The sequence below is a fragment of the Pteropus alecto genome, unplaced genomic scaffold, assembly GCF_000325575.1.
Source record: "Pteropus alecto unplaced genomic scaffold, ASM32557v1 scaffold98, whole genome shotgun sequence".
NCBI lineage: Eukaryota > Metazoa > Chordata > Mammalia > Chiroptera > Pteropodidae > Pteropus > Pteropus alecto.
Genome location: NW_006443570.1, coordinates 2933188 through 2959681, shown reverse-complemented (window position 1 = coordinate 2959681; position 26494 = coordinate 2933188). Strand labels below are relative to the sequence as shown.

The following is a 26494-nucleotide window of genomic DNA, read 5'->3' as shown; positions in this document are numbered from 1 at the left end:
TCCATAGCTTCCCAGCCCCCACCTCAAATTAGAGGCCAACTCGCGGTGTTGGGCCGCCCAGCAGGAGCGGGGCGGGGTCGGGTGCTGGAATAGGGTAGGTGGGGGGGTGCTTCACAGAGATCTCCAGAGCTTGAGACCGGCTTGTAGAACAAAGAGCTAACTTTTCAAAGCAGGTTTCCCCAATGGAGGGTGGGGTTGGCTGAGTTCAGGGAAAGGCAAGAAAAGGGGAGGTGTTTGGGGGGGAGGGTGGCCTTCTGGAAATTCACTGTCCTCTGAGGGCCTTTACGCGCCCCCTCCCCATGTTCATCTGGTTGCCATTATACTTTTGGAGGTGGGTGGAGAGTAGAACTGGATGTTTTCAGCAGTTTGGGGTCGGATCCGGTCCTCTTTTAAGCTCCCTTAGATTCTGAGGCAAAATCTGCCTCCTGTGCATGCCGCCCCAGTCTGGAGGCGGGGCCTCTGTGATTTTGCTCCCTTCCTCATTGTGCCGGTCTGAACTGGCAAGGGTGGGGGACATAGAAGGGATGGAAGAGGGGTGCAGAGCCTTCGGGCTGAGTTCATTGCCCACCTGGAGCCACATTTTGTTTGGGAAAGGACATTTCATTGGATATTTGTTGTCTCGCCCCTTCCTCTTGGGGTTGGCGCTTCCTCAGTGACCTTTGACGTCTGAGTCTGGGTGAGGAGGTGGGGTGCCAAGGTTCTGAAGTACTTTTGAACTTGCTCTTGGAGGAAGGGGCCATATGGGGCTGCTGCTGTTTAACTCTCTCCTGGGTTTGGCTGGACAGCAGGAGAGGAGGGCCATATTGTGGGTACAAGGAATGTGGGTCCTCTCCTTCCTAATGAGCACGGCAACCCCTGGAGGGCAGGACTGGAATTTGGAGGCACTAACTGAGGAATTATCTGTCCTTGCACACTGATGTTTTTGCTCTTCCCTGGTGGTAGGGGTTTTGACCTCTGTATCTTGAGTTTTCTGTGCTCCCCTTCTTCACAGTCATGAATTGGAAAGATGCTGTGGGCACTTTTCACCCATATAAGGCAGAAGCAATACATGATGGAGAGATTGCTAGTCCAGGAGTTGGGAGATGTCTTCTTTTCAGGTCTACTCCTACCAGCTTTATGAATGGCCTCAATATTCACCATCTGTCAGATGGGTATGATGATGTCATTTCCTTGGAGATGGAGTAGTGCACTAAAGTGCCTTTAAGGGGATGTGGTATAGACTGTGCCTGCCCTACCTTCCTGGGATACTCTGTCCAGCCCCACATCTGGCTCTCCTCGTAAAGAACTGTAGCGCTGTGTGTTAGAGGGGAGCAGGGCAGGGATCCTGCAAGGTGCCCTTCCCAGCTAGCTGTTATCTTGCCCCAGCTGAAGAAGACATTCAGGTGGGGGTTGTTTTCAGAAGTGAGAGTTGATAATTCCTCTTTTTAGAGTTCTCCCTGTAGGAGATGGCCCTGGGGAGACGCCCCACTCCCCCCAACCCTGCACTGAGCAGGAGGCCTGGAATACCCATGTATCAGACTTATTCCTCCTAATCTCTTCCGGGCTATAAGGACTGGCACATCCACCTGGGGAACTGGTGCCCCAAGGTCTGAGACCTGGGAGGGGAAACATTCAGTCCTCACAGGCAAGGTCGCTAACCAACTTCCTAAGGCTTCACAATAGGAGAGTCAAATTAGATCTCCCCAGTTCACTACAATTTTCCTATGGCATGTAGCCCACAGTGTGACCCAAAGCACAAGCTATGTCCTTGGTGTGTTAGCCTTTTCTCCTCCTTGAGCTTTATCTCCCAAAGGCTTAGGTGGCTAAAGGCCATGTCACCTCTGATGGCCACCCTTCCCCCAACCTGCAGTACCCAGTGTGCTCTGCATGCTGGATAAATATGTATTGCTGATGATGGTGTTTGAGGAAGGAGATCGAGATTTGCTTTCCCAGAGGACTTCTGGGATTAGTGTTGAAGAAGAAACAGGGTGACCTCATTTGTCATTCATTCGACAAATATTTATTGAGCACCTACTTTGTGCCAAGCATTCTGAAGGGCTGCTGCAGAGCCCTTTGGGAGGGGAGGGCTAGAGTTTTGACCCAGACCCTGTTGGGAAGCATTTGTATTTGGGGACCTGAATCTTGCCCTGTCCTTCTCCCCTGGCTTGCTTTCCTGGGCCTGAAAAAAGGTGGAGGCATTCATTCAGGAAGGTGAGAGGATATATGGGTGCCAGTTCCCCTGGAATCCACCATTAGGAGGGCTCCCCTCTGTCTGAACCATCCCCCACCCTGCCACCCCCATGGGGGCAGGAAGGTAGAAGGAAGCTGGGCTGGACACAGCTGGTATCCCATTTTCCCAGTTAAAGCTGAGAGTACCCAACAATCACCTTGTGGCCATCCATTTATAGTAGCTACTACTACTTGCAATGTGCCAGGTTCAGTCTTCACAGCAGCCTCAGAAAACAGATGTGGTTGCTCCTGTAAATGATGAACTCCACAAATGGAGACTCAGGTTATGTGGCTCGTTCTCCTCTTGGCCAGAGCTGGAATTCAAATCTAAAGTTCTTTGTGTTCAGCTCTTCTGCCTGTTGTGTTTGCAAAAACTACTTTTATTTACACTATCTCATTAGTGTCCATGGTTGTGCTGCCCCTTTTGACCCTGGCCTGAGGGATGCCTTAGGCCTGGGCTTTTGCCTGGAGTTGGGGTGCTAGGAATAATCATCTCCCCCTGGGAATTTTTGGAGGTGCAGCCAAGGTCTGTGCCTTTAAGCCAACGGCCCAGGTGGCCAACTGAACTGATCTGGTGATCCAGTCAGGGTGGGGCTGGTATTGCCCCTGAAGAAGGGAGAAACTGTAACCCTGGGCTACAGGAAGGGAGAGGAAGATCTCATACTTCAAACCTGAGTCATGGCAGCCTGGGTGCAGGGGGTAAGATGCCAGGCTGCAGGCACAGTGACCTGAAGCTGGCTGCTTCCGTGTCATCCAGAGCTGTGAGTAGTGCTTCCCCCACCTCCACAGTGATTCCAGAGAGATAGGGGCTGGCCCAAGCAGGTGATCTTGCTTCTGCCCCCATCAGCCTCTGTTTGCCTTTCTGTGGAGTGGGTGTTCTGGGTTGCAGCTTTGGAACTGCAGGCAGGGGAGACTTGAGGGTGATGGGCTGAGAAGCTTCTAACAGGCATCAAAAGTCTGATTTTTTTGTGAAAGGGAAACAGTGGGTTTCCAGGGCAGCGAGAAGGATTAGAGTTGCCTGCCCAGAGGTGTACTTTGCTCCCCTGAACCCTGAGTCCCAGGAATATTTCTCTGAAATCTTACCTGGGGCCTTTCAGAAAGGGTGACTCTTGCTCTGAGACAGGGCTTATGGGGCAGGGGAAGGAGGCAGAGAGGGTCATTGTGGGGTCGTATTGGCTTAATTCCCTGACTGTGTTCTTCACCAGATTTGACCAAATAGGGGTGGGGTTTCTTTCATCAAGGGGATGGTGTTCCCTTGGGGTACCAGGTCCAGGCTTGGCCCACAAGGGCTGTTGAGTGACTCGTCCTCCCTGTCTCCCACCTTCCTACTCCAAAGAGGACACAGTCGCAGGAGCTGCTGGATTTTCCTGAGTCTTGGAGCCCATGTCGTCTCATTACTCCTCCCAAGGCTCTGCAGGTCCCTGGTTTTTAGCTCCACTTCACAGATGCAGAGACCGAGATCAGTAGTTACCCTGAAGGCACTCAGTCCACTCTTGTTTTCATTATTCTCCTGAGCCCCCTGTAAGAGAATGGATGACCACCGCCCCAGCCTCTAGTGTGTCTAGCTGAGAGCAAGGGGTCTCTGGGGGTGAGGTGGAGAAGAACTACCGATGGAAATGGACACCATCCCCTTGTATGGGGTCTCCCCTTCAAATGGCAGCCAGGAAGGGTCTTGTTGGAACCCCTGGATTGGGTGTTGGCCCTGTACCCCCAGCCTGGTCAGTATACTCTGCCTCCTTTCCAAGGGGCTTTGTTCCAAGGTGGAATTTGGCCATCTGCTAGGGTAAGGATGCCCGTCTTCTTCCCTTTGTCTTCCTCAGATTAATCAGGAAGCAGCTTTGGAGGTCTCCAGTCCTAGGACAGTGTGTATTCCTGCAGATGCGTGTGTGTGTGTGTGTGTGTGTGTGAGTGTGTGAAAGTGGGTCATGATCTGGATTCCAGAGAATGTTTTTCCTGGCAGGGCCCTGTGGGGGTGCGGAGAGGTGGGGGCCCAGGCAGGGGCATATGCGGCTAAGCAGGCAGAAGCCAAGCAGACTGGGTGGTAACAGGGCTGAGGCACTCTGCCAGTGCCTCCCAGGCTTTGGGAGAGGGAGGGAGGCCGTCACTTTGGGGGGCTGATGTGGGCGGGGACTACCCTGTTCTAGTTTTCTGGTGGGTGGGTTGTATGTGTCGGGGTTTTGCACCAGTAGGAGTCTGGGCCAGGCTCTGGGATAGGCCCCCGTTGGGGCGGGGGCCAAGCTTAGACCAGCCATCCCTTTGCTTCCAGACTTCCAGCTGGCCTGCTTTCCAAAAGAAGGTTCTCCTGTCTCTTCATCACTATTCCACCATTGGATATTCCTTTGGGTCTCCTTGACAGGGAAAGCACCTTGTTACAAGGTGATCACCCTCCAAATTACCCATGGTCTCTGGTCGGAGTGGGCCAGGATTGGGGAGGTGGTATCCCATCCTCCCAGCTTCCTTTTTTCTGTCCCCTCTTCCAAAGTGTCCCAGAAGCACCCTTGGTTGGGAAACACGTTTTGAAAAATACTGTCTTGGAGGAATTCCTTGACAGATGGCCAACAGTCAGCCCTGTGCTGATCACCTTCAGAAGTCTCCATGGGTCCTTCCTTGGCTTCTGGCCTCTTTCATGGGGCAGAGACAAGCCAACCAGGTCACCCAGGCAGCTGGGATTCTGGGGTCCTAGAAGCTAGACTCCTGGTTGCAGGTCCTGGGCCTCACCCTGGGCTCCCAAGGACAGATCTTATTTGCCTGGATTTGCCAGAGTGTCAGCATTTCTTAAGATGGGGTCATTTCTGTTGCTTCTTATCCCTTTCTCTCACGGCCTTCAACTCTTCCCCTCCATTGGCCACCTGGATTGGTTCTGATTGCTCCATTCTGGGTCTCAGGGTTTTGCTGGAGTCATACATGTCACTTATCCTCCCCCTCGGTGTAGCTGTGAGCTCCTCCAGCACCCCCCTGCCCCGACACACACAAACCTCCAGTATGAGCTGCTGAGCCTTGGTTGAGGTTCATATCTGCCGTGCCCAGCATCTAACATTCGGGTACTTAGAGGTGCCAGGTGCTGTACTGCGGGCTTTGCAGATTTCTCACTTAATCGTCAACAGTCCTGGGAGGCACAGGTATCATTTCTGTTCTACAGACCTGGAAATGGCTTAGAGGTGTGGGCCTTGACCAAGGTCATACGGCTAGTCAGGGTGCAACTTTGATGTCTGTTATGGGGTTAGCCCCCTCCAAAGTTTTTAAGCTGTGCTCTTCAGTGCCTAGGGACACTAGCTGCTGGGTGCTCTCCTACTGCCTGAGGGGTGGGAGAAGGATGAGGGAAGGCAGAAAGTGGTGGCTAGAGCTGGAGTACCCTTCTCAATCCTCTGGTGAGGGGTCCCACGGGAAGTGAGAGGTGTCAGAGCTGGAGCACCACCCCAGCTCACGGAGGCCCTGGGAGTGCCTGGGTTCTGGGCCTGAGTGCTGGGGGGGCTGGGCCCTCATTCTCTTCTCTAGGCCTTGTCAAGGTTGAAGAGCTGCCCCTCACGTTCAGCAGTGGCTTCTTAGCAACACTGGTGCAGCTTTGCATAAGCAATGAGGCTTCTCCAACTGGGGACAGCGGTGGTGATCTGGGGAGGTGGAGCCGACATTTTGGGGACAGCTTGCCACTACTATTACTAGCCTCTTCCCCACTCACCCTTCACATCTGCTCATCTCTCTCCCTCTTGACAGCTCAAATGACTGGTGGGGATGGGGAGGGGAGTGTCATCAGCTGCCAGAGCCTGTGGCCTGAGATATCCCCAGCTCACCCAGGGTGATTCTGTGTTCCAGTCCTTGGGATGGAATGCTCCTTCCCAGGGCCTGAGCCCCACTTCCTGAAGTCTTGGTGTCTGATGGGTGTCTTCCTTCTGCCTCTGTCCCCAGTTCTGGCATAAAGCATGCTTCCATTGCGAGACCTGTAAGATGACACTCAACATGAAGAACTACAAGGGCTATGAGAAGAAACCCTACTGTAACGCGTGAGTACTGCCTCTGGCGGGGTCTGGGCGGGACCCCTGGCTCCCTCCCTCATTCTTCCTTCTGTTCTAATAACAACAAGGTGACTGTTCCAGTAACTACAAGGTGGCATTTTCCAGCACATCCGCACTCTCTTTGTTGAATGTCAATCACATTTAGTCCTCACCATAGCTGGATGAAGTAAGGGCCGTTATTCCCATTTTACAGAGAGGGAAACTGAGGCTTGGGGCAGGGAAGGGACTTTCCTAAGATTATGTGGCTAGTGAGAGGCTAGTTCACACTCAGTAAAGCAGGCATATTATTCTCATTGCACCCTGCTGCAAAGGGCGGATCTAGTGTGGTCTTTCAGGAAAAAGTGAGCTGCCCTGTTTGTGCCCCCTTGTGTTTTCTGCTTCTCCTTCTCTCACTTGCCTCCTCCCAAAGGGTCTAGGCACTAGGCTTTTGGGAGCTCCTGGCTGCAGCCCTTCCTAGTGTTCCTTTCTTGAGAAGGGGTGTGGGGGCAGCAGGAAGGAGTGGCCTGGCCCGGGGCAGAGCTCTTCCCTGCCTGCTGAGGGAGGCTGCACCGACCTTTGTGTCTTTTTCGGTGGAGTTGGCTTGGACTCTTCCTTCTGCACTGGGACCTGCAGCCTGGACTGCTGCAAGGAGGTAGATAGAGGTGGGGTCCCCCATCCTATGCCTACCAGAGAGTACAACATCTTCCATCTTCTGGATGACCTTGTACAAACTCAGGGCTGGTCCATGGCTCATGCAGTAGCTCCCAGCCACCGTGCTAGGTAGGGGCTTTAGAAGGTCAAGTCACTTCAAGTTGGTGACAAGATCAGTATTTAAAACAAGTCTGTATCTGACGTTTTTTTTCCCCTTTTTAATTCTCAGTCAGGAGGCTCTTTGCAGCTGAAGTTTACCCAGGAGGGTAACTTTCAAGCTTGTCTAACAGGGGTTGGGGGCTTAAACCCCTTTGAAAGGCTGTCTCTCCCTTACTATACACCCGTGCCCCTGCTAATACCACAGCCTCATCTCCTTATTCTTTTTTTTTTTCATTCATCAGGCATATATTGCCTGCTGGCTGCTACATGCTATCCTATGCCAGGTGCTGGGAAAACAGATTTCTGAAAAGATCTCATGCTCAAGAAGCGACATGTGTGTTGTCTTTTCTGGGAGAGACTGGGGCACTGGGAAGGTTGCCTGGGGTAGAAAGAGGGTCATAGCTCTGTCCCAGCTCTTCCAAGTCAGCTGCCCCTTCTATTAGCTTCCACTGGTCCTCTTCCCCCCACCAACCCCTCCCACCCCCCCAAGGGAAATGGGACATTCTTCAAATTCTTAAGGGCTCACACAAGCCCTGATTCTCTGCCACTTCCTCCCTCTGTTGGGGTGTGGGGTGAGGTTCACCAAAGCCTGGGCAGTTTTAACTCGTTGATTACTGGACCTCTTCAGGCTAGATTCTGGGCACCAAGGCTCTTGGGGGCAGCTTCTGAGCCTCTGCCCATCCAGGCAGAAGTCTGACTGAGCCCCAAGCCTAGTAGGTGGCAGGGACTGATGCTTTTCCTAAGACTCCAGTAGCCTAGAATTCAATGAGCATTGGGAGTTGGTGAAAGAAATCAGGCATGTCCTTGTTTTCTCTGTATTTTCTCAGCCTAGTGTCAAAGTCCCAGCTTACTTTTTTCACTCTCTTCTCGGGAGGCTGCAGCAAATGGGATGGGGCGCTCCTTACAGGGGTTGAGGGGCTCTAGGGGAGGCAGAAGATGAAGCACTCAATCCTGGATACTGCTTCCGGCCTGCAGAAGCAGAGGTTCCTTGTCTTGTGTCCTGGCCCCCAGCCAGAGAAGCAGGTTGACCCCTCTCTGTTCTCCCAGCCTTTACAGCCCTGCCGGTGCCACACCCAGTTGACCTTTGGTCCACCTGGGATGTTACCTGGGAAGGAGAAGATTTGGGGGCTTTGTGGCCCAGTTGTGTTTCAGTCTAGCTGTAGTAGCACTTTGCCCGAGGCGTTCGCACTCCCTCAGCCAGCTTCTGCTGAGCAGTTGGTCTGTGCCAGCTATCCAGACATGGAAATTCCAGGATAAACCAGATGCAGGCCCAGCCTGCACGGAGTGCCCTCTGGACCTGTCTGAGCCTCGGTTTCCCCATGGTTAAAACTTCCTCCCCTAGGACTCTGGACTTGAGACCAGAGGGTATTGGGCACTGTGCTGAGTGTTCACTCTCATTCCTTTCTGTTTTCTCACTGCTTCCAGCCCCATTTTCCAGTGACATTCAAGTTCCAAATCCTGAGGTTTCTAGGGTATAGCTTTGCCCTAAAACCCATCCTGGCCTTGCTTTGTGGACGAGATCTGGCTTCCTTCTCAGTAGCACCTCCTGCTCAGAAGCCAGAGAAGCAGGTGGTCTCTTCTGGCATTTTGCCTGGGAGTTGTGCCCACCCAGTGAGTGAGTGTGAGTTAGGTGCACAGAGAGGTCTCTGCTTTCTGCCTATCTCTGGCTAGTCCCTGAGCCAGGATCAGGGGTGGTCAAGAGAGCCAGCAGCGGGGTGGTCAAGAGAGAAGAAAGCTATCTGTCTTTCCTCAGTGGCCTTCTCAAGACTGAGATTTAGGTTCTGGAAAGTGACTGTAAGCAGTAAAAAGGCCTCTTCTATTTCTCTCCTTTTACCAGACTTGCTTTAGGGTGAGGCAGGCGGGAGAACACAGGCCAGAGCTCACATCCGTCTGGATGGTGGTGACCCCCATGGACGTGCACTTACACATGTGCCTGGTGTATCCAGACACACACTCTGCCAGACGTGGGGCTGGGATGAAATGACAGGGAGGCAGACTGAACAGGCAGTGTTTGTGTTCCCACTTCCCAGGCCATAGCCACTGGTGCATTGCCATGGCAAGGTAGAGGCGTGCCTGCCCATTTCTGCACAATAGCCAGTGGTGGAAGAACCACTATTAATTGAATTCTTTTTTGAAGCTTCCAGGTAGACAGGGAGAGCCTGCTCCATTGGTTAGAGGAGTATTTATGCCCTCAGTTATTTGTTTTGTAAACTACATTTTCTGAAAGCTGGGCAGATCTGTCCACATTACAAACCTGCTGCTTTGTCTCCATACAAATAGTCTAGATCTGGAGGTTGGGGGTGGGGAGAAATGTGCTATCTGCTCCTTCTTGGGGGCCATGCTTTAGTGGAGGTTGCAGACCCTGGGTGGAGTTGCAGGCCAGGGGAACCAGCTTTTGGAGTGTCAAATACGGAGTGGATATGGGCTGGGGAGGACAGCGGGGTGCTCAATTGTACCCTTCCCCTCTTCACTGGCTGCAGATATTCCATCCTGCAGTTTCCTTGAGCTGTGGAGTGAGGGGCTGCGGAGGATGGAGATATCCCTGGTTCTGGGGAACAAGGAGCTATGGTCCTACTCCTGCCAGGCCTCAGAGAGCGGGGGGGTGGGCCTGTGCTGGTGGAGCTGGGTGCTCAAAGTGTCTCTGGATTCTAGCACACTCTCAAATCCCAGCTGCTCTTAGGCTATGGGGCAGTGGTAGGCAAATCCAGGTCTGGGGCCTGTGGCTTTCCTGCCTCCCCAGAATTCTCTGCCTCTGACCGGGAGCAGGGGCTAACACTAGGAGTGAGAGTACAAGGGGTGTGTGTGGTGTGTTTGGGATGGGGAAGGCACACTCAAAGAGGCATTCATAGTGGCCAGTCGTGGCCTCCAGGCAGACCCCACACCTCCTCGTACTTAGAGGTGTCAGGGCCTCACGGAACCTCAGGGGTCACTTTGCTTCCTAATATCCCCATTTCGTAGATACAGAAACTGAGGCCCAGTGTTCTCATGCCTTGCCCAGCTTGGAAGAATAACTTATATATTACCTCCAGGGGCAGGAGCCGCCATTGATTTTATATTTTGTCGTCACTGAATTTTTTTGTCTCCAATCCCTGAGGGCTGGTAAGTTCTTCCTCATGGCTAGCCTTGATCTTTTGGGCTGCTCATTATTTTTCTTTGGTCAAACAATGCCTCCTTGTTGCTTCCTATCCCCACCACTTCAGCCCTTAGGCCTGGGGGACTGGTGAGAAACTGGGTTAGAAGGGAGCCCTCCCTGCTGCCCATGGGCAGTGTTCCCAGCAGGGGGATCAGCAGCTCCTTCCAGAGGCAGGATGTCAGGACTTTTTTTTTTCCTTTTGGTAAAACCAAAGGCTCCTTGTTGCTTTTGTTGATGTATTTCTGTTCCTCCTTTAACAAAAAGCTGTGGTTTTTGAAGGGGTCCTAGGCTGGAAGGGGTGAGGTTGCAGAAAGGGGCGCTGTGCTTTCAGGCTCTTCAATCTGTTCTTGTTCTGCCTCTGGAACACAGCTAATGGCAGGACTAGAAGTGGGGCTGCACCCTACAAACTGTCGCTGTCCCCAGTAAGCCCATAAGCAGGAGCCTAGCAACTTCTCAGCATCCTCCCTGTTCTCACAGTCCCTCTGAGCAGGAAGGTGACTCAGAGGTCCTCAGGGATAGCCCCTCTCCTGGGACAGAGGCCCCTTTTCCTGCATCTGCACAGGTCATTGTCTAGAGTCTCGAGACACCTACTTTAGAAAAGTTATAAGGAGTAGGTGGCTTCTGACTGGGGGGTCTGAGAGACCCCAGAGGGGCTAAGCTTGGAAACAGGTTGGATTTGAAACATTATAACTTTGTTCTCTACTCACCCTGCTAATCACTTCTTTCCCCAGAGGTCTGAGAGCTGGTGGGGGACTGAGGTCCACCTGAGAGAGAGATGTCAGGTTGCTTTTAGCTGACTGGGGAGCAGTGGTGGAGGGAATGCATTGGGTAAAGTCTCCGTCCTTGACACGGAACCTCAGTTTCTTTACCTATAAAATGGGTACATTGATAACATCTGCATTTTCTAGCCCAAAGCCTTGTGGCGGATTGCAAGAGGAATGTGCACAGGATGCAGTATGTCAAGAATTCACTTTGTGTGCCTGTAAATTCTCCCGGAGGCCTAGCCTACTGCTAACAGCTGCCTAATTGCTCTCATGGATAGATGCTGAAAGGGAAGATCCCTTCCCCTGTCCCCCAGACTTCCTGTCCTGTGGGCTCTGTCTTCTCCAGAGCAGCTGGTACAGCTATGGAGGGTTGGGAGGGGCATTGCAGAGGGCCCATTGCGTTGAATGATTAACAAGGGGCTGGGCACAGGCTGGCCCAGGAAGGGACAAAGAGCAGCTGTGCTCTGGACCCAGCGCCAGGCCAGGGTTGGGATGCATGGTTCCCCATCCTGGCCTCTTGTTCTCTCACCATGGGCCAGTCTGTTGGTGGAGCTGAGGTCTCAGTGGGGTCACTAGCTGGGGATGGGTGGCCCCTCTTCTGTCTCAGTGCCCACACTGGCATACACACATATCCATTAATCTTGATTGGGATGTGAGGGTAGTGGGTAGGCAGAACTTCAACCTGAGAACAGAGGGAGGGAAAAGGTAAAATTCCCAGCAATTGTTTCTGGAAGGAGGTCAGATCAGTTGGAGCCCTTTCCAGGGCAGTCATGCTGGTGGGGGAGGGGCACAGCACTGCTGTTGTGTCTTCCCCTCTGAAAACAAACGTGGGGCACCTTCTTCCTTACCTAAATTACCTATAAGGATCCTGCAGACACTGTCTCCTGGTTTTGCCCTCATGGGCCCTCCGTAGTTGAGGACACCCTTGCTGTCTGTCTCCTCCCCACCCCCACAATCTCTTTCTCTCTCCATCTCTCTCTGTCTGCCTGCTTTGCCTGCTCTGCCTGCTCTCCTGCCTGGAGCTGAGGATGAGGTTGCCATGGGAACCTGAAGCGCAGTGAGCAAGGGAAGGGAAAGGCAGGGTTGTCTCGCCAGGGCTGGGGGCTGCAGGGAGGAAACAGGGTTGACCCAGCAGGAGGAATATAGCCTGAGCAGCATGTCTGCCTGCCTTCCTTTGGCCTGAGTTTAGAGATTAGGGTGGGGGGGTAAGAGATTGGGGGCTAGTTACTCTGATTCAGGATTAAAATCCCCTTCCTCTGCCTGCCAGATTAAGCCAATCAACATGTAGGCTGGTTTCCCCTTTCCTTCTGATGGGATTAGTGCTCTGGCTGTGGGAGGCTGAGATCTAGGACTCATACGGCTCCAAGGAGAAGATGAAATACCCACCATTCCCACCCAGAGGCATTTGCTGCATGTTGGGGGGTCTCCTGGATCCCTTCTGTGGACCCCCCCACCCCGGGGTCTTCTCCATCCCCCTGTAATGAGCGCTGTCGCGTGTGGAACTGCTGACCTCAGTGTCTAGGAAACGCATATCTGCAGAGGGCCATCTATACATTTATCATGTGTGAGGAATGACGCAGTGTGTGTAGGAACTGCAGGGTAGGGGTGCATGTCAAGTACACATGCCTGGCTGTCCTTGGGCCACTGAAGCTGGCACTTCATTTTAAACCCATTCAGGCAAATGGGAAACTCTAGGTTTGCAGACTGGCTCCCATGCACATGTGTTTATTGAGCCTGCCAGCTACCTGGCCCCATCAAATGCTGATTGGCACCATGTCTCAGAATTGATCCTTCAAGGTCTGGACCAGAGCTGCCCTGGGGGTCTTTTCCTCCACCCCTCTGCTTTAGGACCTAAACTCCTTCCCCTGCCACATGAGTCTCTACTTACAGATGCCCTCCTCACCACACCCCCCAACCCATGGCACCTTCAGAATGCCTCTGATTTGGTGGGAGGGTCATTTCTGAAGCCCTTTCTCTTAGGACCTCAGGGCCAGCCAGTTCTGCTAGATCTTACTTAGATCCCTCCTGCTCTTCTCTTTCTAGCCTCCAAGAACACTCCCCGTTGAGCCTTGCTTTCCCTGGAACTGCTCAGGAATTTTGAGTGGCACTCCTCAGCTTTGGGTGGCTCTAGTTTCGTGGAGCTGGGGCAAGCCTGGGGACTGGATGTACAGCCTTAGGCCCACTTTCATCTGTGGGCCATGCCAACTGCAGACACCTGTGTTTACTTTTCAGCCTCCTCTCCCTCCTCCCTCTGGTGAAGCAGCTGTGGGCCTGGGCTGATCTGGGAGGTACCAGGCGAGGCAGTGGAGGGTAGGGGTTGGGGCACACCTAGGTCCAATCACTTAGGTCCAGATAGTGAAACTAGCCCAGAAGGAAAAAGGATTTGCCAAAGTCACCCAGCGAGTCAGTGGCAGGGCCAGAGTTTAACACTGTGCCCTTTCTAGTCATGCCCTGCCCCTGGGTTGAGTTCTCCAGACCCCAAGTTCTGCCTGTCACTGAGGGAAATCACTTATCAGTAGCTGTTTCTCAAGGTGGTGTGGGTGGCTGGAGAACATGCCAGGCTGAGTGAGAGCACAGAGGCAGGGGGCTGCTCATGTCCAGCTCTAGGGCGTGCAGCCAACTGGCATGGAACATGCCTAGAAGGGGGCAGTCCACCTCTTACCTGGGAACAGCTTGTGAATCAGGGATCTGCTAGTGGTCACAGTGTGGTGAGGTGTGGTCACCTGGGGCTGGAGATGGCCAGACCTTGGCTCCTGCTCAGAGAAGCCACTTGCCACTCCTTGAAATAGTCGGGGTCCATGTGGACCCCCAGTCATTTCACATACCATCACAGATACACAAACCACTTCATGTTGACCCAGTGGGATATAAGAAACCTGAGTTCTAGTCCTGGCCCAACTTCGACGCCTGATGCAACATTCATTTATTCAACAAATATTTATTGGACACCAGGTACTGTTCTAGGAGTTGGGGATAAATCAGTGGACAAAAGAGACCAAAAAAATTCTTACCTCATAGAGAAGCAGTGGGGAGAAAAGACAGTAAACCAATGTGATAAGTTAATTGTGAAGTTACCTAAGTACTTCATGCCAGCACATTATTTCCTCCTTTGGGAAATGAGGGGGTTGGACCAGATGGTCCTGGAGGTCCCTGCAGACTTGGCTCTGAGGGCTTCCCTGGCTCCTGCTGCTTCCAAGCCAGCCCTCTTTCTGGGGGACAGGCCCCTGGTCTGTCCGGTGTCTGGAGAGTAGAGAGTTTAGTTCAGGGTGCTGTGTTCCAGGGAGATTGTGTGGGTGCCAGTCTGGATGCCAGCACTTACTGGCTTTGTGCTTTGGCCACATTTAACTTTTCTGAGCCTCAGTCCTGTCATCTGTCAAAGGGGGACAATAGGGTGGTTGTGAGAATTTGATGAACTAAGGCATGTGTGCCCTTAGCACAGGGTGAACATCAACTGTTCTTATAATGTTATGTCACCTGAGAGTGACCTCTTTTATAGTATCAGGCTGATCTCTCGCCTGCACTCCAGTTAAATTGGACTTTGTGAGCCCTTCAAAATACCACTTGGGATGTGTGCATTTTTTCTTTCTTACCACCTCCTCCACGAAGCCTCCACAAGAGACATGGATATGCATATCTCTTTTCCCTTTATTTCTGTCTTCATATCCCTTCCTCTGCTTGGTTAGTCTCATTCCTGGTCTTAGCGTAAAGCTTTGTCCTGACCCCAACCTGGCTCAGCCCCCTCGACTTCTCTGTGTGGTGGATTCAAAGGCATGGATTATCCCCCAAACAGGGCGATCTGAAACCCTTACCGTGTCCCCCTGGCCTCCTTTGGCTTAAGACAGTTCTCTGTGGCTGGGCAGCCACTCAGGCCTGTGTTGCCAGTTTAGCCCAGGCTGAGTCTGAGAGATGCCCACCTCCCCTTGGCATGGGCAGCATAGTCCTGCTGGGACGGGGCTGTCCATGGGTAAGAAGTTGCCAGGAGAGAGTCAGGGGTCTGCAAGAAGCCCAGAAGTTCCTGCCCTTTCCCCAGAGTGACCCCTACTCTGTTTTTTTCTGTCTTGCAGACACTACCCCAAGCAGTCCTTTACCATGGTGGCCGACACCCCGGAAAACCTCCGCCTCAAGCAACAGAGCGAGCTCCAGAGTCAGGTGAGGGGGCGGGGCCAGTGCTGGGGCCTGATGGGAAGGGAGGGCTGTTGTAACCACTGCATTTGGCAAAGGCTCCTTCCCCCTGGGGTTACTCAGCAAGGCCAAGGTGCTGAAATCCTAGCACGTGGCTTGTCTCCCTGCCCCCACCCCCATACCCAGTTACTTCATATTTCCTGACTTTATGGAAGGAGTGGGGGAGAACATGCCTGCCTTTCCTACCTAAAATGTCTTGGAGAGGTGTGAGTGTCTCATTTTTTCTTAGATGGTAGAGGACAGCTGTTCCCCTCTCCTCTCCACTCAAACCCACCCTCAAAGGGGGTACTTACCTTTCCAGGCTTACGTGAGTCAGGTTACGTAGCCCACTCTCTGTAGCCATGTCCCCAAACCTTCTGCACCCCTCAGAGGGCAGGCTGTGAAGAGGGCCTTGGCCCGTATAGCTTGTCTGCTTTTGTCTCCTTGGGCTCGATTTTCCCGAACACCTGCTATGCCATGCAGTAGGGGAGGAGATGAGGTCCCTGCCCCAGAGAAAACTCAGTCTGGGGGATGCTGAGGAGTAAGAGAAAGGTTCAGAACAGCTGACCCTGATTGGGAGTCTGGGAGGGCTTCTGGGACAAACCTGGACTGGACTGTGGGGCGGGGCGGGGCTTTAGCAAAGACCTCTTAGGGAACTTACCAAGTAGGCAGGGTGCCCAGGGCCAGGAAGATGGTAGAGGGCCCACCTGGGCTGCAAAGGGGACCTCTCCTAATCCCTCTAGAGTGAGGCTTCTGCTGCCTGATCTTGACATGACCTCTTTGAGTCCCTGTTACCCGGTAGGTCACAGGAGGGAGAATCAGCCCTGGGCTTTGCGTGCATTCTCTCATTTAATCCTCTCAGTAACCCTGTGAGGGAGGTGCTGTTTTTCCCATTGTACACTTGAGGAAACCAAGGCTCAGAGACATTAAGAGAGTTGCTAAGATCACATAGGTGGTAGTAGAGGTAACAACAATATTAACAGCCTGTATTTCAAGTGCTTAATGCTCTGGGCATATTAACTCATTCAATCTTCACAATAGCCCTGTGCAGTTGGCGGGATTGTTCCCACTTTTTTGAAGAGGAAATAAACGCTGATGACTTTGAATGGTGGTTTGTTTTAACTCTTGAGACTTGTTCTTTCTGATTCTCTGCCCAACTTCCTAAGGAGAACTATCTCGGTCTTCATAATAAACCCAATAGTTCCTTAAGCTAGTGAAGACTTTTGTAGCTTAGCAAGTAACTTTGGGTTACTTCACCTCATTTATCCTTGACCTTACTCCGGGGGTCAGATGAGGAAACCAAGGCTGAGAGAGGCGCCGGCCTTTGCCCGTGAACATACAGGGTAAATGAAGTTTCAGTATCTGGGCTCTGGTTTCTTCATTCTGGAGTACGATGACCTTGACGATGTGCGGCCTGCGTGGGGCCCACAGTGATGGGGAGCAAGTGGAGGAAGCTGGTTTGTCCCTTGGCAGCAGCTCACATCTGCCAGCCTGGCCTCCGCTCTTCTGAGAGGAAAGCTGCAGTTGCTGGGGGAGCCTGTGAGGACACCACACCTCTGCCAGTTGAGGGCTGGGTGGTCCCATTGGCAGGGAGAAGGGTCGAGACAGTGCTAGGCCCTCGGCCTGGTCTGCACAGAGAAGATTCTGGCCAGACCATACCCAGGCCCTGACTACTGCTCTCCAGACTCCCCATCCTGTGGGGAGCCCACCAGGGCCAGAGGTGGATGGGGCATCATGGGGCGGGCAGGCCAGAGTATTGTGGGGTGACTTATACTCAACTCATAGCTTAAGAGGGGCAGTCAGAACCTCAAGTGGTGGGAGCTTCACCAGAGGGACCTGGAGGAAGAGGGGCGGGGGGCGAGGGACAGCGGGTCTTTAGAAAGGTGCAGATCCAGAGGTGTGGGAGTGTGTGTACACACTCAGAGGCAAGGGAGACACACACATACACACATACACACATGCCCATATTCTCGGGAGTAATTCAAACTGGGATAATTCCCTCAGCCTTTGTTGGTCCCACAAAAGCTTGGCTGCAGCTCTTTTTGCCTCTGGAACTCGATCCCTAAGGGGTACCCTTCCTCCCTCGGGGTCCCTTTTGGGTCATCATCTGAGTTCCCGGGCTCCTGACTCAGGCAGGCTGGGGAAATCATGAGAAAAGCAGTCAGTCTCCAGTAGGTCCTCACTGAGGGCCAGGCCCTGACCTCATTTAATCCTCACAACCAGGTGAGGAAGAAAGGGCTTTTATTATCCCTATTGTACAGATGGGGACACCAAGATTTAGAGAGGCCATGCCACTTGCCCAGATGCAGATTTCAAGCCCTTTGCACTTAGCAGTTCTGCAGTCCGCCAGCCCCATGTTGTCAGCCTGCAGGGTATATCAGTCACCAGGGGGGATGAATGAGGGAACTTGTTAGAAGGCAGATTCCTAGGCCCCACCCAAATCTCCTTGGGTGGGGCCCAGGAATCTGCATTTTGACTGTCCTGGTGATTCTGATGTGGGGTTTTGGTTCCATAGACATAACTTCGAGAGGCTTAGAGCTGGGCTGGGAGGCAGGGAGGAAGATGGAGCTGAAGGACTCAAGCTCACCCTCTTTTTGCTATGAGGGGTGTAAACCTTGGGAGTTAGGGCTTTGCATGAGAACATACTTCTCATCTCCTGTCGTTGGGCTTCTGGGGGCTGAGGGTTAGGGCAGGCAGAGGGTAGAGACAGGACTTGCCCTCTTTGCAGGCCTAGTTCTGTCTCGCCTCCACTTCCCCAGCTGTGTGGTCTGAGCCTGGCCGCTTTCCTCTCATGGCTTTTTTTACCCCGATAAAATGGGGACAGCAAACCCCAGTTGCCTAGAGGTCGGGGGCTGGGCCTGCTGCTCTGAGGCTTGGAAGGGCTGAGCTGGCCTGGCCTGGGGGTGGTGACAGGTTCTGGTTCCTGTGGCTGCTGTGGGGGCAGGGCTGACTCTAGCTGCCTGTGGCTGGCTGGAAGGGAAGTGGGAGCCTCCTCTGTCTACCATGCCCCACCCCACCAGGGTGTCAGCTAGTCTCTTTCCAGGGCCCCATCCTGGGCCTGTATTGGTGTATCAGCCCTTCTCAGTCTCCGGGAAGCTGCCTGTGCTATTTTGATTTTGTTTCCCGTCTCCAGACTGTGCCCCAAGTAGTACTTTGGGTGTCTGGGACACCTGGAGCCTCCCCTGTGGGGGAGGTAACCACAGAGCTGACCAGAAATGACCTTCTGGGTGGTCCTCCCAGGCCTGGCTGAGGAAGGGAACTGGCAGCTGGGCCCCAGCACTCCCTCCTACACAGAAGGTCTCCCACCCCCCACCCCAGATTGAGTAGAGGCAACATCTTTGGAGGGCGGGGGGTGCTGAGCTGGGAATGTCTGTGTGGCCCCCTGAGCCCAGGCTGAAGTGTGAAGAGACTGTCTCTTTCATTTTTTCCCTTATTGTCACAGTGCTGTGTAATCCCAGCATGGCATGGGACTTGCCACAGGGGACGGGAGAGCCCCATGCCTGCCCTGGGACAGGGCTCCGACTCTCTTATCTTGGATCCTGTGATTTACAGACAGCCTACCTGTGTGTCACTCTTACCTAAGCTGGCTAGCCAAAGGTCGAATCCTAGATCTGCCACTATTAGCTGTATGACCTTGGGCAAGTTATTTAACCTTTCTGAGCCCGAGTGCCTTCATCTGTAAAATGGGAATTACCTCTCTCCAAAGATTGTTGTGAAGATGTTAGTATATATCAAAGATTTAGAACGGTTTCTGGCATAGAGTTAGCACTCAATAAATGTTTGCTATCGCTATTCTGGAGAAGAAATAGAACTTGGGCATGATGAAGCTCAGGCATAGACACAGTGACCTGTTAATAACTTCCAGCATTGACCTTTTTCATTAGTTCTCTGAGCCTCATCTGCATGTGTCTAATTTCAAATTTGCTTTCTTTCTTGTTAGAAGTAAGTGGGTTACATAGTATGTGGGCCCAGTACATAATAGGTGCATAAAGTGAAAATTGTTGGTATTGTATTTTTTTCAATATATTTTTTTAAGTCATGAGCTTTCCTTTTATGTTGGATCAACAAGGCAGTTATTTTCCAAATCGTACTGCCTGTTTGTTTGGAGATTTGTGTCTACATTCAATTCATTTATCATTTACTCAACAAACATTCATTTGTATCTACTGTTTGTTGGGATAAGATAGATTCTGGGAGAATATTTAGTAAATCTGCATGTAACAAGTAGAATTCCATGGGCTGTGGTTGTTTGGGCTTGAGGAGCCTCAGGCATCTGTCCTGGCCCTGTCTGGGAAGTTCCCAGAATGGGAGGCCCAGGCTCCTGGGCATAGAGTCATCCACCATAGCACTGAGTTGCACTCTGACCCCTCCTAACAACTGGGTTGAGTGACCTTGGGCAGGTCTTTTCCTTCCTCAGAGATACTCCCCATACACAACCTGGCAAGCCATCCCAGATGAGGGTAAACACTCCTGCTTGGGTGATGAACCCTGACGGAAGGATTCTAGGCAGGGCCCTCCCTATAATCCTGGCTCTCTACTTTTTACCTGTCACCTACTCCAGCACCAAACAGTTTCTCAGAGAATCTTCCCTACCTCGATTCTCCATAGTCAGGCCTGCAGGTGCTTAAATATGGTCACAAACTCCAAAGCTGGGAGGGCTTTTAGAGATCAGCTAGCCAGCCCCTCTCAGGGGACCCAGAGAGGGGGGCTGGCTTGCCTAGGGACACACAGCAAAATGGTGCTGAGCCCTGGACTGTTTCTTTTCTTGGTCCCCACTCCACCCCAGCCCTACCCTCTCTGGGCTCCCTGTGCCAGGAGTGAAATGAATTATCCTTCTCTAGTAGGGAGGGAGAGGTAGTTCCTGAGCCTGGGAACCCGCTGATGTCATCGCATTGTCGCCATGGCAATTATTCCCCTGGATTAGGGGCCTGACCCTTGCCAGGCCAGGAAGTAGAGGAAGGAGTAGGGGACTGGCATTTGTTCAGCACTTTAGTGTTGACAAAGCACTTTCACAACCACCATTATCAGTGAGTCCTGCCGTGTGCTCTATGCTGTGATGACTGCTTTAGAGCCAGTGTCTGTAATCTGTGCCATTGATTGGAATGGTTTGTTTTATGATCCCCATTGTACAGATTTGTAAACTGAGGCTCAAGAGGTTAAGTCATTTGCCCAAGATCATTTAGCATTCGGGAGACTGAGCCTGTGTTAATACCAGCTCCCTCTGGCTCTTTGCCTATTCTTGTTGATGGGAAGCCCCCTCCCCGTGATTCCCATGACAGTACTTTTATAGGTAAGGAAATTGAGGTTAGAGGCCTTGGATTTGGAGCTTCTGTATCTGGAGCTACATTTTTCTGACTCTTAAGTGCCTTATCTGCCCTGATGCCCCTTTCCCAGAGGGCAACCCCCGCCTCCTCCCCTCCCCGCCAGCACTAAGAGTCACCATGCTGGCCTAAGTCTTCCCGGATGGGCTGATGCTGGGCAGCTCTGGGCCCTTGGGGTGTGTTAGTACCTGTATTCACTGTTAATTTCTGGTCTGATGGGAACTAGCATGTCCAGGCCTTTGTTTTCAGTCTGGATCAAAACAAAGGAGGTTCCGGAACCTTTTAGGAAGAAGCCCATGGATGGATGAGCCCCCCATAGGGCTCTAGGGGATGAACAAAGACCCCTGACCCCTGGGCAGTGTACAGAGGAACTGACAGGTGTGGCCATGGCTATATCCATGTTGTGTGTCATCGGTTGGGTCGTAGTGCAGCTCGGCACTGCAGTTTGATCATTCCATGCCTGGGAGCTGCCTGAACTTGTCATCCTGGAAACTCCCAAGGTCCTGGGCCTTGTGTCCTGGGCTGAACTGCTTCTAGGACAGTGCAGCCCCCATGGAGGAAATCCAGGCAGCTGGTGGGGTTTGGAACAGCTGGCTGCTGAGGTGGACAGCGAAGTCTCTGGAAGCCAAGGAACAGTTTTCTGTGTCATGGACATTTCCAGCTTGCATTCTGTTCTTTAAACCTTCCAGAGAAGGACAAGATAATCCTCATATTTCAATTCCTTGTGTTTAGGAACTCCTTTCTGCTATCTGACTTGAGTCTCTCTGCTATTCAAGTTTCCATGGAATTCTCAGAATAGGAGGGCAGGTGGGATTCTTCCCTGGAGCTTAGAACCCTGTTCCAAAGTGCTGTCTGTCCCCTACCAGTTTCATCCCCTCCCATGGCATCGACCTCAGAAGCTGGCCTGGCAGGCTCCAGGAAGCTGCCAGGGCCTGTCAAAGACTCATTGATTGAGTCTCTTGAGTGGCTGTCCCTCCGCCCTCCTTTCTGGGCACCATCTTTGTCCCTTGGCACAGCCCTCACACAGCTGGTCACTTAAAAACTCCCATGAGCTCTTGGCAGGTAGGGCCACATCCTGACTAGGGTGAAGGCTGGGGCAGACTTCAGAGCCTTGGACAGAACCTTCTTCCTACAGCTTTCAGGCAAGATGGACCAGCAGTGAAGGATAAGGAGTCAGGCAGATGAGGCCGGGCAGATGAGGCTTTGTAGCTTGTCTTGGTGACTCCTTTGTAGCTTGTCTTGGTGACTCTGGACATTTGCTGCTAAGCTGTGTGACCTTGGGCATGGGACTATGCCTCTCTGTGGCTCAGTTTCTTTATCTGTAAGATGGAGCTAATAATAGTATATATGGTAAGATTTAAATGAGATAGCTCCTGTAAAGCACTTGGCACTCTGAATGCACTGAATACATATTAATAGATTATCATTAGTCTAATACTTTTTGGTTAAGGCTTCTGCTTTGAGTTGGGTCATGGGGGTAGATGCCACTACAAGAGGATTCTTGGCCAGGATCTCTCTCCTGGCTGGTTGCTGCCTCAGAGGCGGACACAGGCTGGGGTCCTCTCTCTTCTCCCCATGGCTTGACCCTAGTCTTTCTCCTGCTTTGGTCCTCCAGGTGCGCTACAAGGAGGAGTTTGAGAAGAACAAGGGCAAAGGCTTCAGCGTCGTGGCAGACACCCCTGAACTCCAGAGAATCAAGAAGACCCAGGACCAGATCAGTAATGTAAGCTTCCCTGCCCCCCCGTGGTCCTCACACCCACCTGCTGCGTTCCTTCGCATTCTCTCCCTGCCCCTCCGATAGACATGAATGAGGCCCCAGGGCCTGGCTGACGCCTGCTCGAACAGAGAGAAGGGAAGGGTTTGGGGTTCCCAGATACCGTTTCTTTGTGCGCCCCAGACTCCTTTGGCCACCTTTTGCCCACATAGAATTTCTGCCTTTAAAGAACTGTACTTTTGGTGGTGGCTGTAGGGTGTTCAGGGAGGGCCTACGTGCTCAGTCACCCCCACTCTCTTTGAAATTTCGTGGGTTTTTTTTTCTTGGCTATGGTGGGTGTTAGGGTCCAGACAAGCTGTTTTGTCTGAGCGCAAAGGTCAAAACTGGGTGGCAGGGGTGGGGAGGGGCAAGCCTCCTCCTTGTCTGCCTTTGGGTGCTGACATTGCAGTCATTTCCGCCCTCCCTCAGCTTCCTCCCCCACCTTGGCTTGTTCTTCCTTCCTGTGTAAAAACCCCAGCCGGCTTTGCCTGCTGGCTCTGCAAGCCCTGGCCTAGGCCCTCCCAGGGCTAGGAGGGTCTGCAGTGTCTGGCTGTCGCAGGGCTGGATGTAGAGAGTGGGTGGTGGATTAGCAGGCCCCACGGGACCTGTGGCCAGGGGACAGGCCTCAGTTTCCTGCTTGGCCGAGCTGTAGACCAGCAGCCTGTGTGTGGCTCTGGGCTTGTGGGGAGGCTGCCGAGAGGGCTTTGGGCATGTGGGGGTGGGGTGCTGCTGTGAGCCACAGCACAGAATGTAGGCTGTAGACCCATGCATGGAGTCTTGGGGCACAGAGCTGCAGAGAAGTCCAGCCATCTGGGCCAGGATGTCCTACAGATGGAGCACAAGGCAAGCAGTTGTCTTCATGTCTGGAATGAGACGGGGTCAGCGAGTTGACCACTGTTGCTCTGGGCTGAGGGACTGGGGATAGAGGCTGTGGAGGGCCTGGGTTTCAGGTGGCCCAACTGGCATTTACCCCTGGGCTCCCCATCCCTCTACCTGGCCTGCTTGGCAGATGCTCCTAGAGGTTAGTCGGGCTGTGCTTAGAGTGGGCTCCAACAGTGGCTCAAGTGGCTTTCAGAACCCAGGCCCAAGCTGGGAGAACCAGCCATTCCCAAGACGGTAGCTTTCAGACTTTGACTGCAACCTACAAATGAAATACATTTCACACCATGACCCACCAGACAGACCTGCTTATTTATTTAGAGAGAAAACAGAATCGAAAATCTCATGAAAGAGGCTTTACTACTGGAGGACACTCAGATATTTCTCCTCTATTTTATTTTGTAGAGATGCTGGTTGCAGACTTAACTGAATGGGTTTCACAACTAGGTTGTTGACCTGCAGTTTGAAATTTGTGGTTTCATACAATGAGGGCTTCCCTTGGGCTGGGAGGGTGTGCCTCCCAGGACTCTAATCCCACCCCCAACCCCCAAAAAGCCTGTCTTAGTTGCTTTTTTACAAGCCGGGGCGTGGCCAAAGGTAAAGAAGGAGAAAGAAGGTGGGTGTCTTAGAGCTCACCATGAAGAAAGGGGAAGGAAGGGGGACGCCTTGGGTAATGGGGAAAAGCCGGAATGGCTCACAAAGCTGGAATTTGACTCTTCAACCTCTGTGGCTTTTCATAGTGAAGACTCTTGTCTTTTATCATGGACACTTGCTCCCCATCTATAATTCCAACCCCTCAACACATTTACTTATTGCTTCCAGCCTGTGGGTTTGGGGTGGGGAGAGACGTGTGTCCCTTTCCGAAAGGCTTCGAGAATATTCCACACCCGGCCTGTGGCACCCATTCTTCTTCCCTCCCCCACCCACCAGTTACTGGAGGTGTTACCGTCTGAGGAGTCCTGGTAACAGAGCTCACTGTGGCCAAGACATCCACACCTAAGGAGATAACCATCTTATCCTTAACCACAGAGCTGTAATTAGCTGATTGTCCTCTGCTCTGAGGTGGGGGAGGTGACTTGAACCTGACCTGGTTCTGCTTTTGCAGCTTTAGCTGGAACCTGTGAGTTGTGACCACAGAGCTGGAAGACTCTTGGTTTTAGTGAATGCAATTAGAGTCTGTCAGATGTGGGCCTCCCAACAACTGTATTAGAATCACTGGGGAAGGTTTATTGAGAATGCAGGCTTGTAGGCCTCCTCCCTGGGCTGTCTAAATCAGCATCTCTGAGAGTATGGCCCAGGAACCAGCATTTTAAACACATTTTCCAGGTTACTGTGATGCTCACTGAAGTCTGAGAACCATCACCTAAGAGTCTGAAAAAACTTTACCAAGTCCTAAGTCAGAGGGTGCCAGGCCTGGCCACACCCCACAATTCCAGGGGAACTTAAAATTATGCTTAGAGCTATTGTTAACCTGTCCCACCTCCAGAAGAGTTTTGGGAAAGATGGTATTTAGAGCCACACGTTTTGTTTTGCATCCAAAATAGTGTTCCTGTATATAGCTTGTCCCTCAGTTGCCAGGTTATCACCCAATGACTCCTAGCTATTTTCAGAGATCAGACCGTCTTGCAGAGCTGAAGATTAACCTCCCTGGAGGAATACGCTGCTGACTAGAGGGTTTACCAGCGAGAACATTTTAAAAACAAGGGTCTAGTCTCCCTAAGTGGTGTTTAAACACTTCGGATGTGTGCATTCTGTCATCTATCCTGCTGAGAGGCAGGATGGTGAGGTGGGAACAGCCAGTGAGAGCAGAATCTCAGCTTCTATCATTCAAAGGCTGGGCTCACCTTGCTGAGCCTCGGTTTTTCCTCATCATAAAAATGTAGACCATAGGCCCTACCTTAAAAGGTGGTTGCGAGGAAAATGTCAAGAGCTTGGCATTTGCTAAACTCTGTTCATTATTATCATTTTAAAGGCACACCTGTTTGCTTTCTACATTGTGGTTAAAGGGACATGAAGTAAAGTTTGGATGAAAAGTTGGGCCATTGTCTAGTACAGAGACTGTGTAGGAAATTTTGAGGCAAGATACTAGTAAGTTATACATCTCTGGTGAATGATTGTGTCTTCATTTAAGGAATACAAAGGGTTGCGAGGCCAAGGCCACATGCAATGGGATAGTTTATCCTTTCAGAATCCCGGCCTTTGGTCATGAGCGCTGATGGCTGTAATGGATGGGAAACTTAACTGAGGCCCCTTTGTGGGAGCCACTGCCTTCAAGTGGAGAAACTTTGCTTTTACTTACCTGCATATTTACTTATATATTGATTTCCTGTATACAATTTTGTGTCTTTTAACTTTTTCTTTTTCTGTGAAATATAACACCCAGTAACAGTAAACTCCTCTGTGTACTCACCATGCAAGTCAAGAAGCATGACTACACCCCTATCAAAACAGAGTTTTCAAGGTGTTAAAAACTCATGTAGTGAGCTTAACTCAGTTATGAGGAACCAGCTAGAGGATGGAGGGTATGACAGACAGAAGTGATGCCTAGTCAGTGAAAGAAAGTGCTGGATATAATTATATATAGAACTGGTTAATGTCCTACAGCAGCGGCCCCCAACCTTTTTGGCACCAGGGACCGGTGCTTCTATGAGAATCTAACGCCTAATAATCTGAGGTGGAGCTGAGGCAGTGATGCTAGCCCTGGGGAGCAGCTGCAAATTGATAAGGCTTTGCTCGCTTGCCTGCCGCTCACCTCCTGCTGTGCAGCCCAGTTCCCAACAGGCTGCAGACCGGTACTGGTACTGATCTGTGGCCTGGGGTTTGGGGACCCCTGTCCTACAGGACTATAAAACCATAAATTTTGGAGACATTCTTGCTATAAGCAGAAATCCTTTGCATTTCTCTCAGTCAAAAATAATTAGTTTATATTCCATAGGTTAGCTTCAGTTTTTAAGAGTCTGAGCCTTAAAGAACCTTAAAGAGTCTGAATCAGTAAATAGTGAAGTCAAACAAAATTCCAGCCCCAGAGTCAAATGTCTTTGAAGGCAGGTTTGTTGGACAACTCTGCAGTTTAATTTTTGAAAGTGTGCACTATTCTTTATAATTTTAATATGTAACTATGCATTTCTGAACACCTTTTTTTAAAAAACTGATTTTGTACATATAGCGTGTATTCTTTTATTTCTCTCTGCCTTTGAGCAACATTGGGTTTAAAGATTCCTCTACGTGTTTGCGTGTAGCTGTAGTTCATTTTTTGTTGCTGTATAGTATTCCATTTTGTGCTTATACTGCATTTTACTGATTCTGGTGTTGATGGACATTTGGATTATTTCCACACGTATAGACATCCTCATGCATATTTCTTAGCATTAGTATAGAGTGGAACTGCTGGGTCTTACAGTGTATATTCCTTCAAGATAAGGAATCCTTATCAGATAACGCTGAGCAATTTTCCGAGTAGCTACGGATTTACCCTC

General features: G+C 51.6%; 1 protein-coding gene across 2 annotated transcripts in view; it reads left to right on the top strand.

Annotated features, from left to right (window-relative positions):
• The window catches only part of LASP1 (LIM and SH3 protein 1), a 36539-nt gene that overhangs the window by 848 nt on the left and 9197 nt on the right, over positions 1-26494 (top strand). The window contains exons 1-4 of one of the 2 annotated variants that reach the window (XM_025041804.1): positions 2893-2969; positions 6112-6206; positions 14969-15053; positions 22002-22109. In XM_025041804.1, coding sequence (XP_024897572.1) covers positions 2913-2969; positions 6112-6206; positions 14969-15053; positions 22002-22109 — 345 coding nt within the window. In that variant the 5' untranslated portion in view covers positions 2893-2912. Of the gene's footprint in view, positions 1-2892; positions 2970-6111; positions 6207-14968; positions 15054-22001; positions 22110-26494 lie in introns of those variants that run through there. The other variant, XM_006924720.2, reaches the window with a different exon arrangement.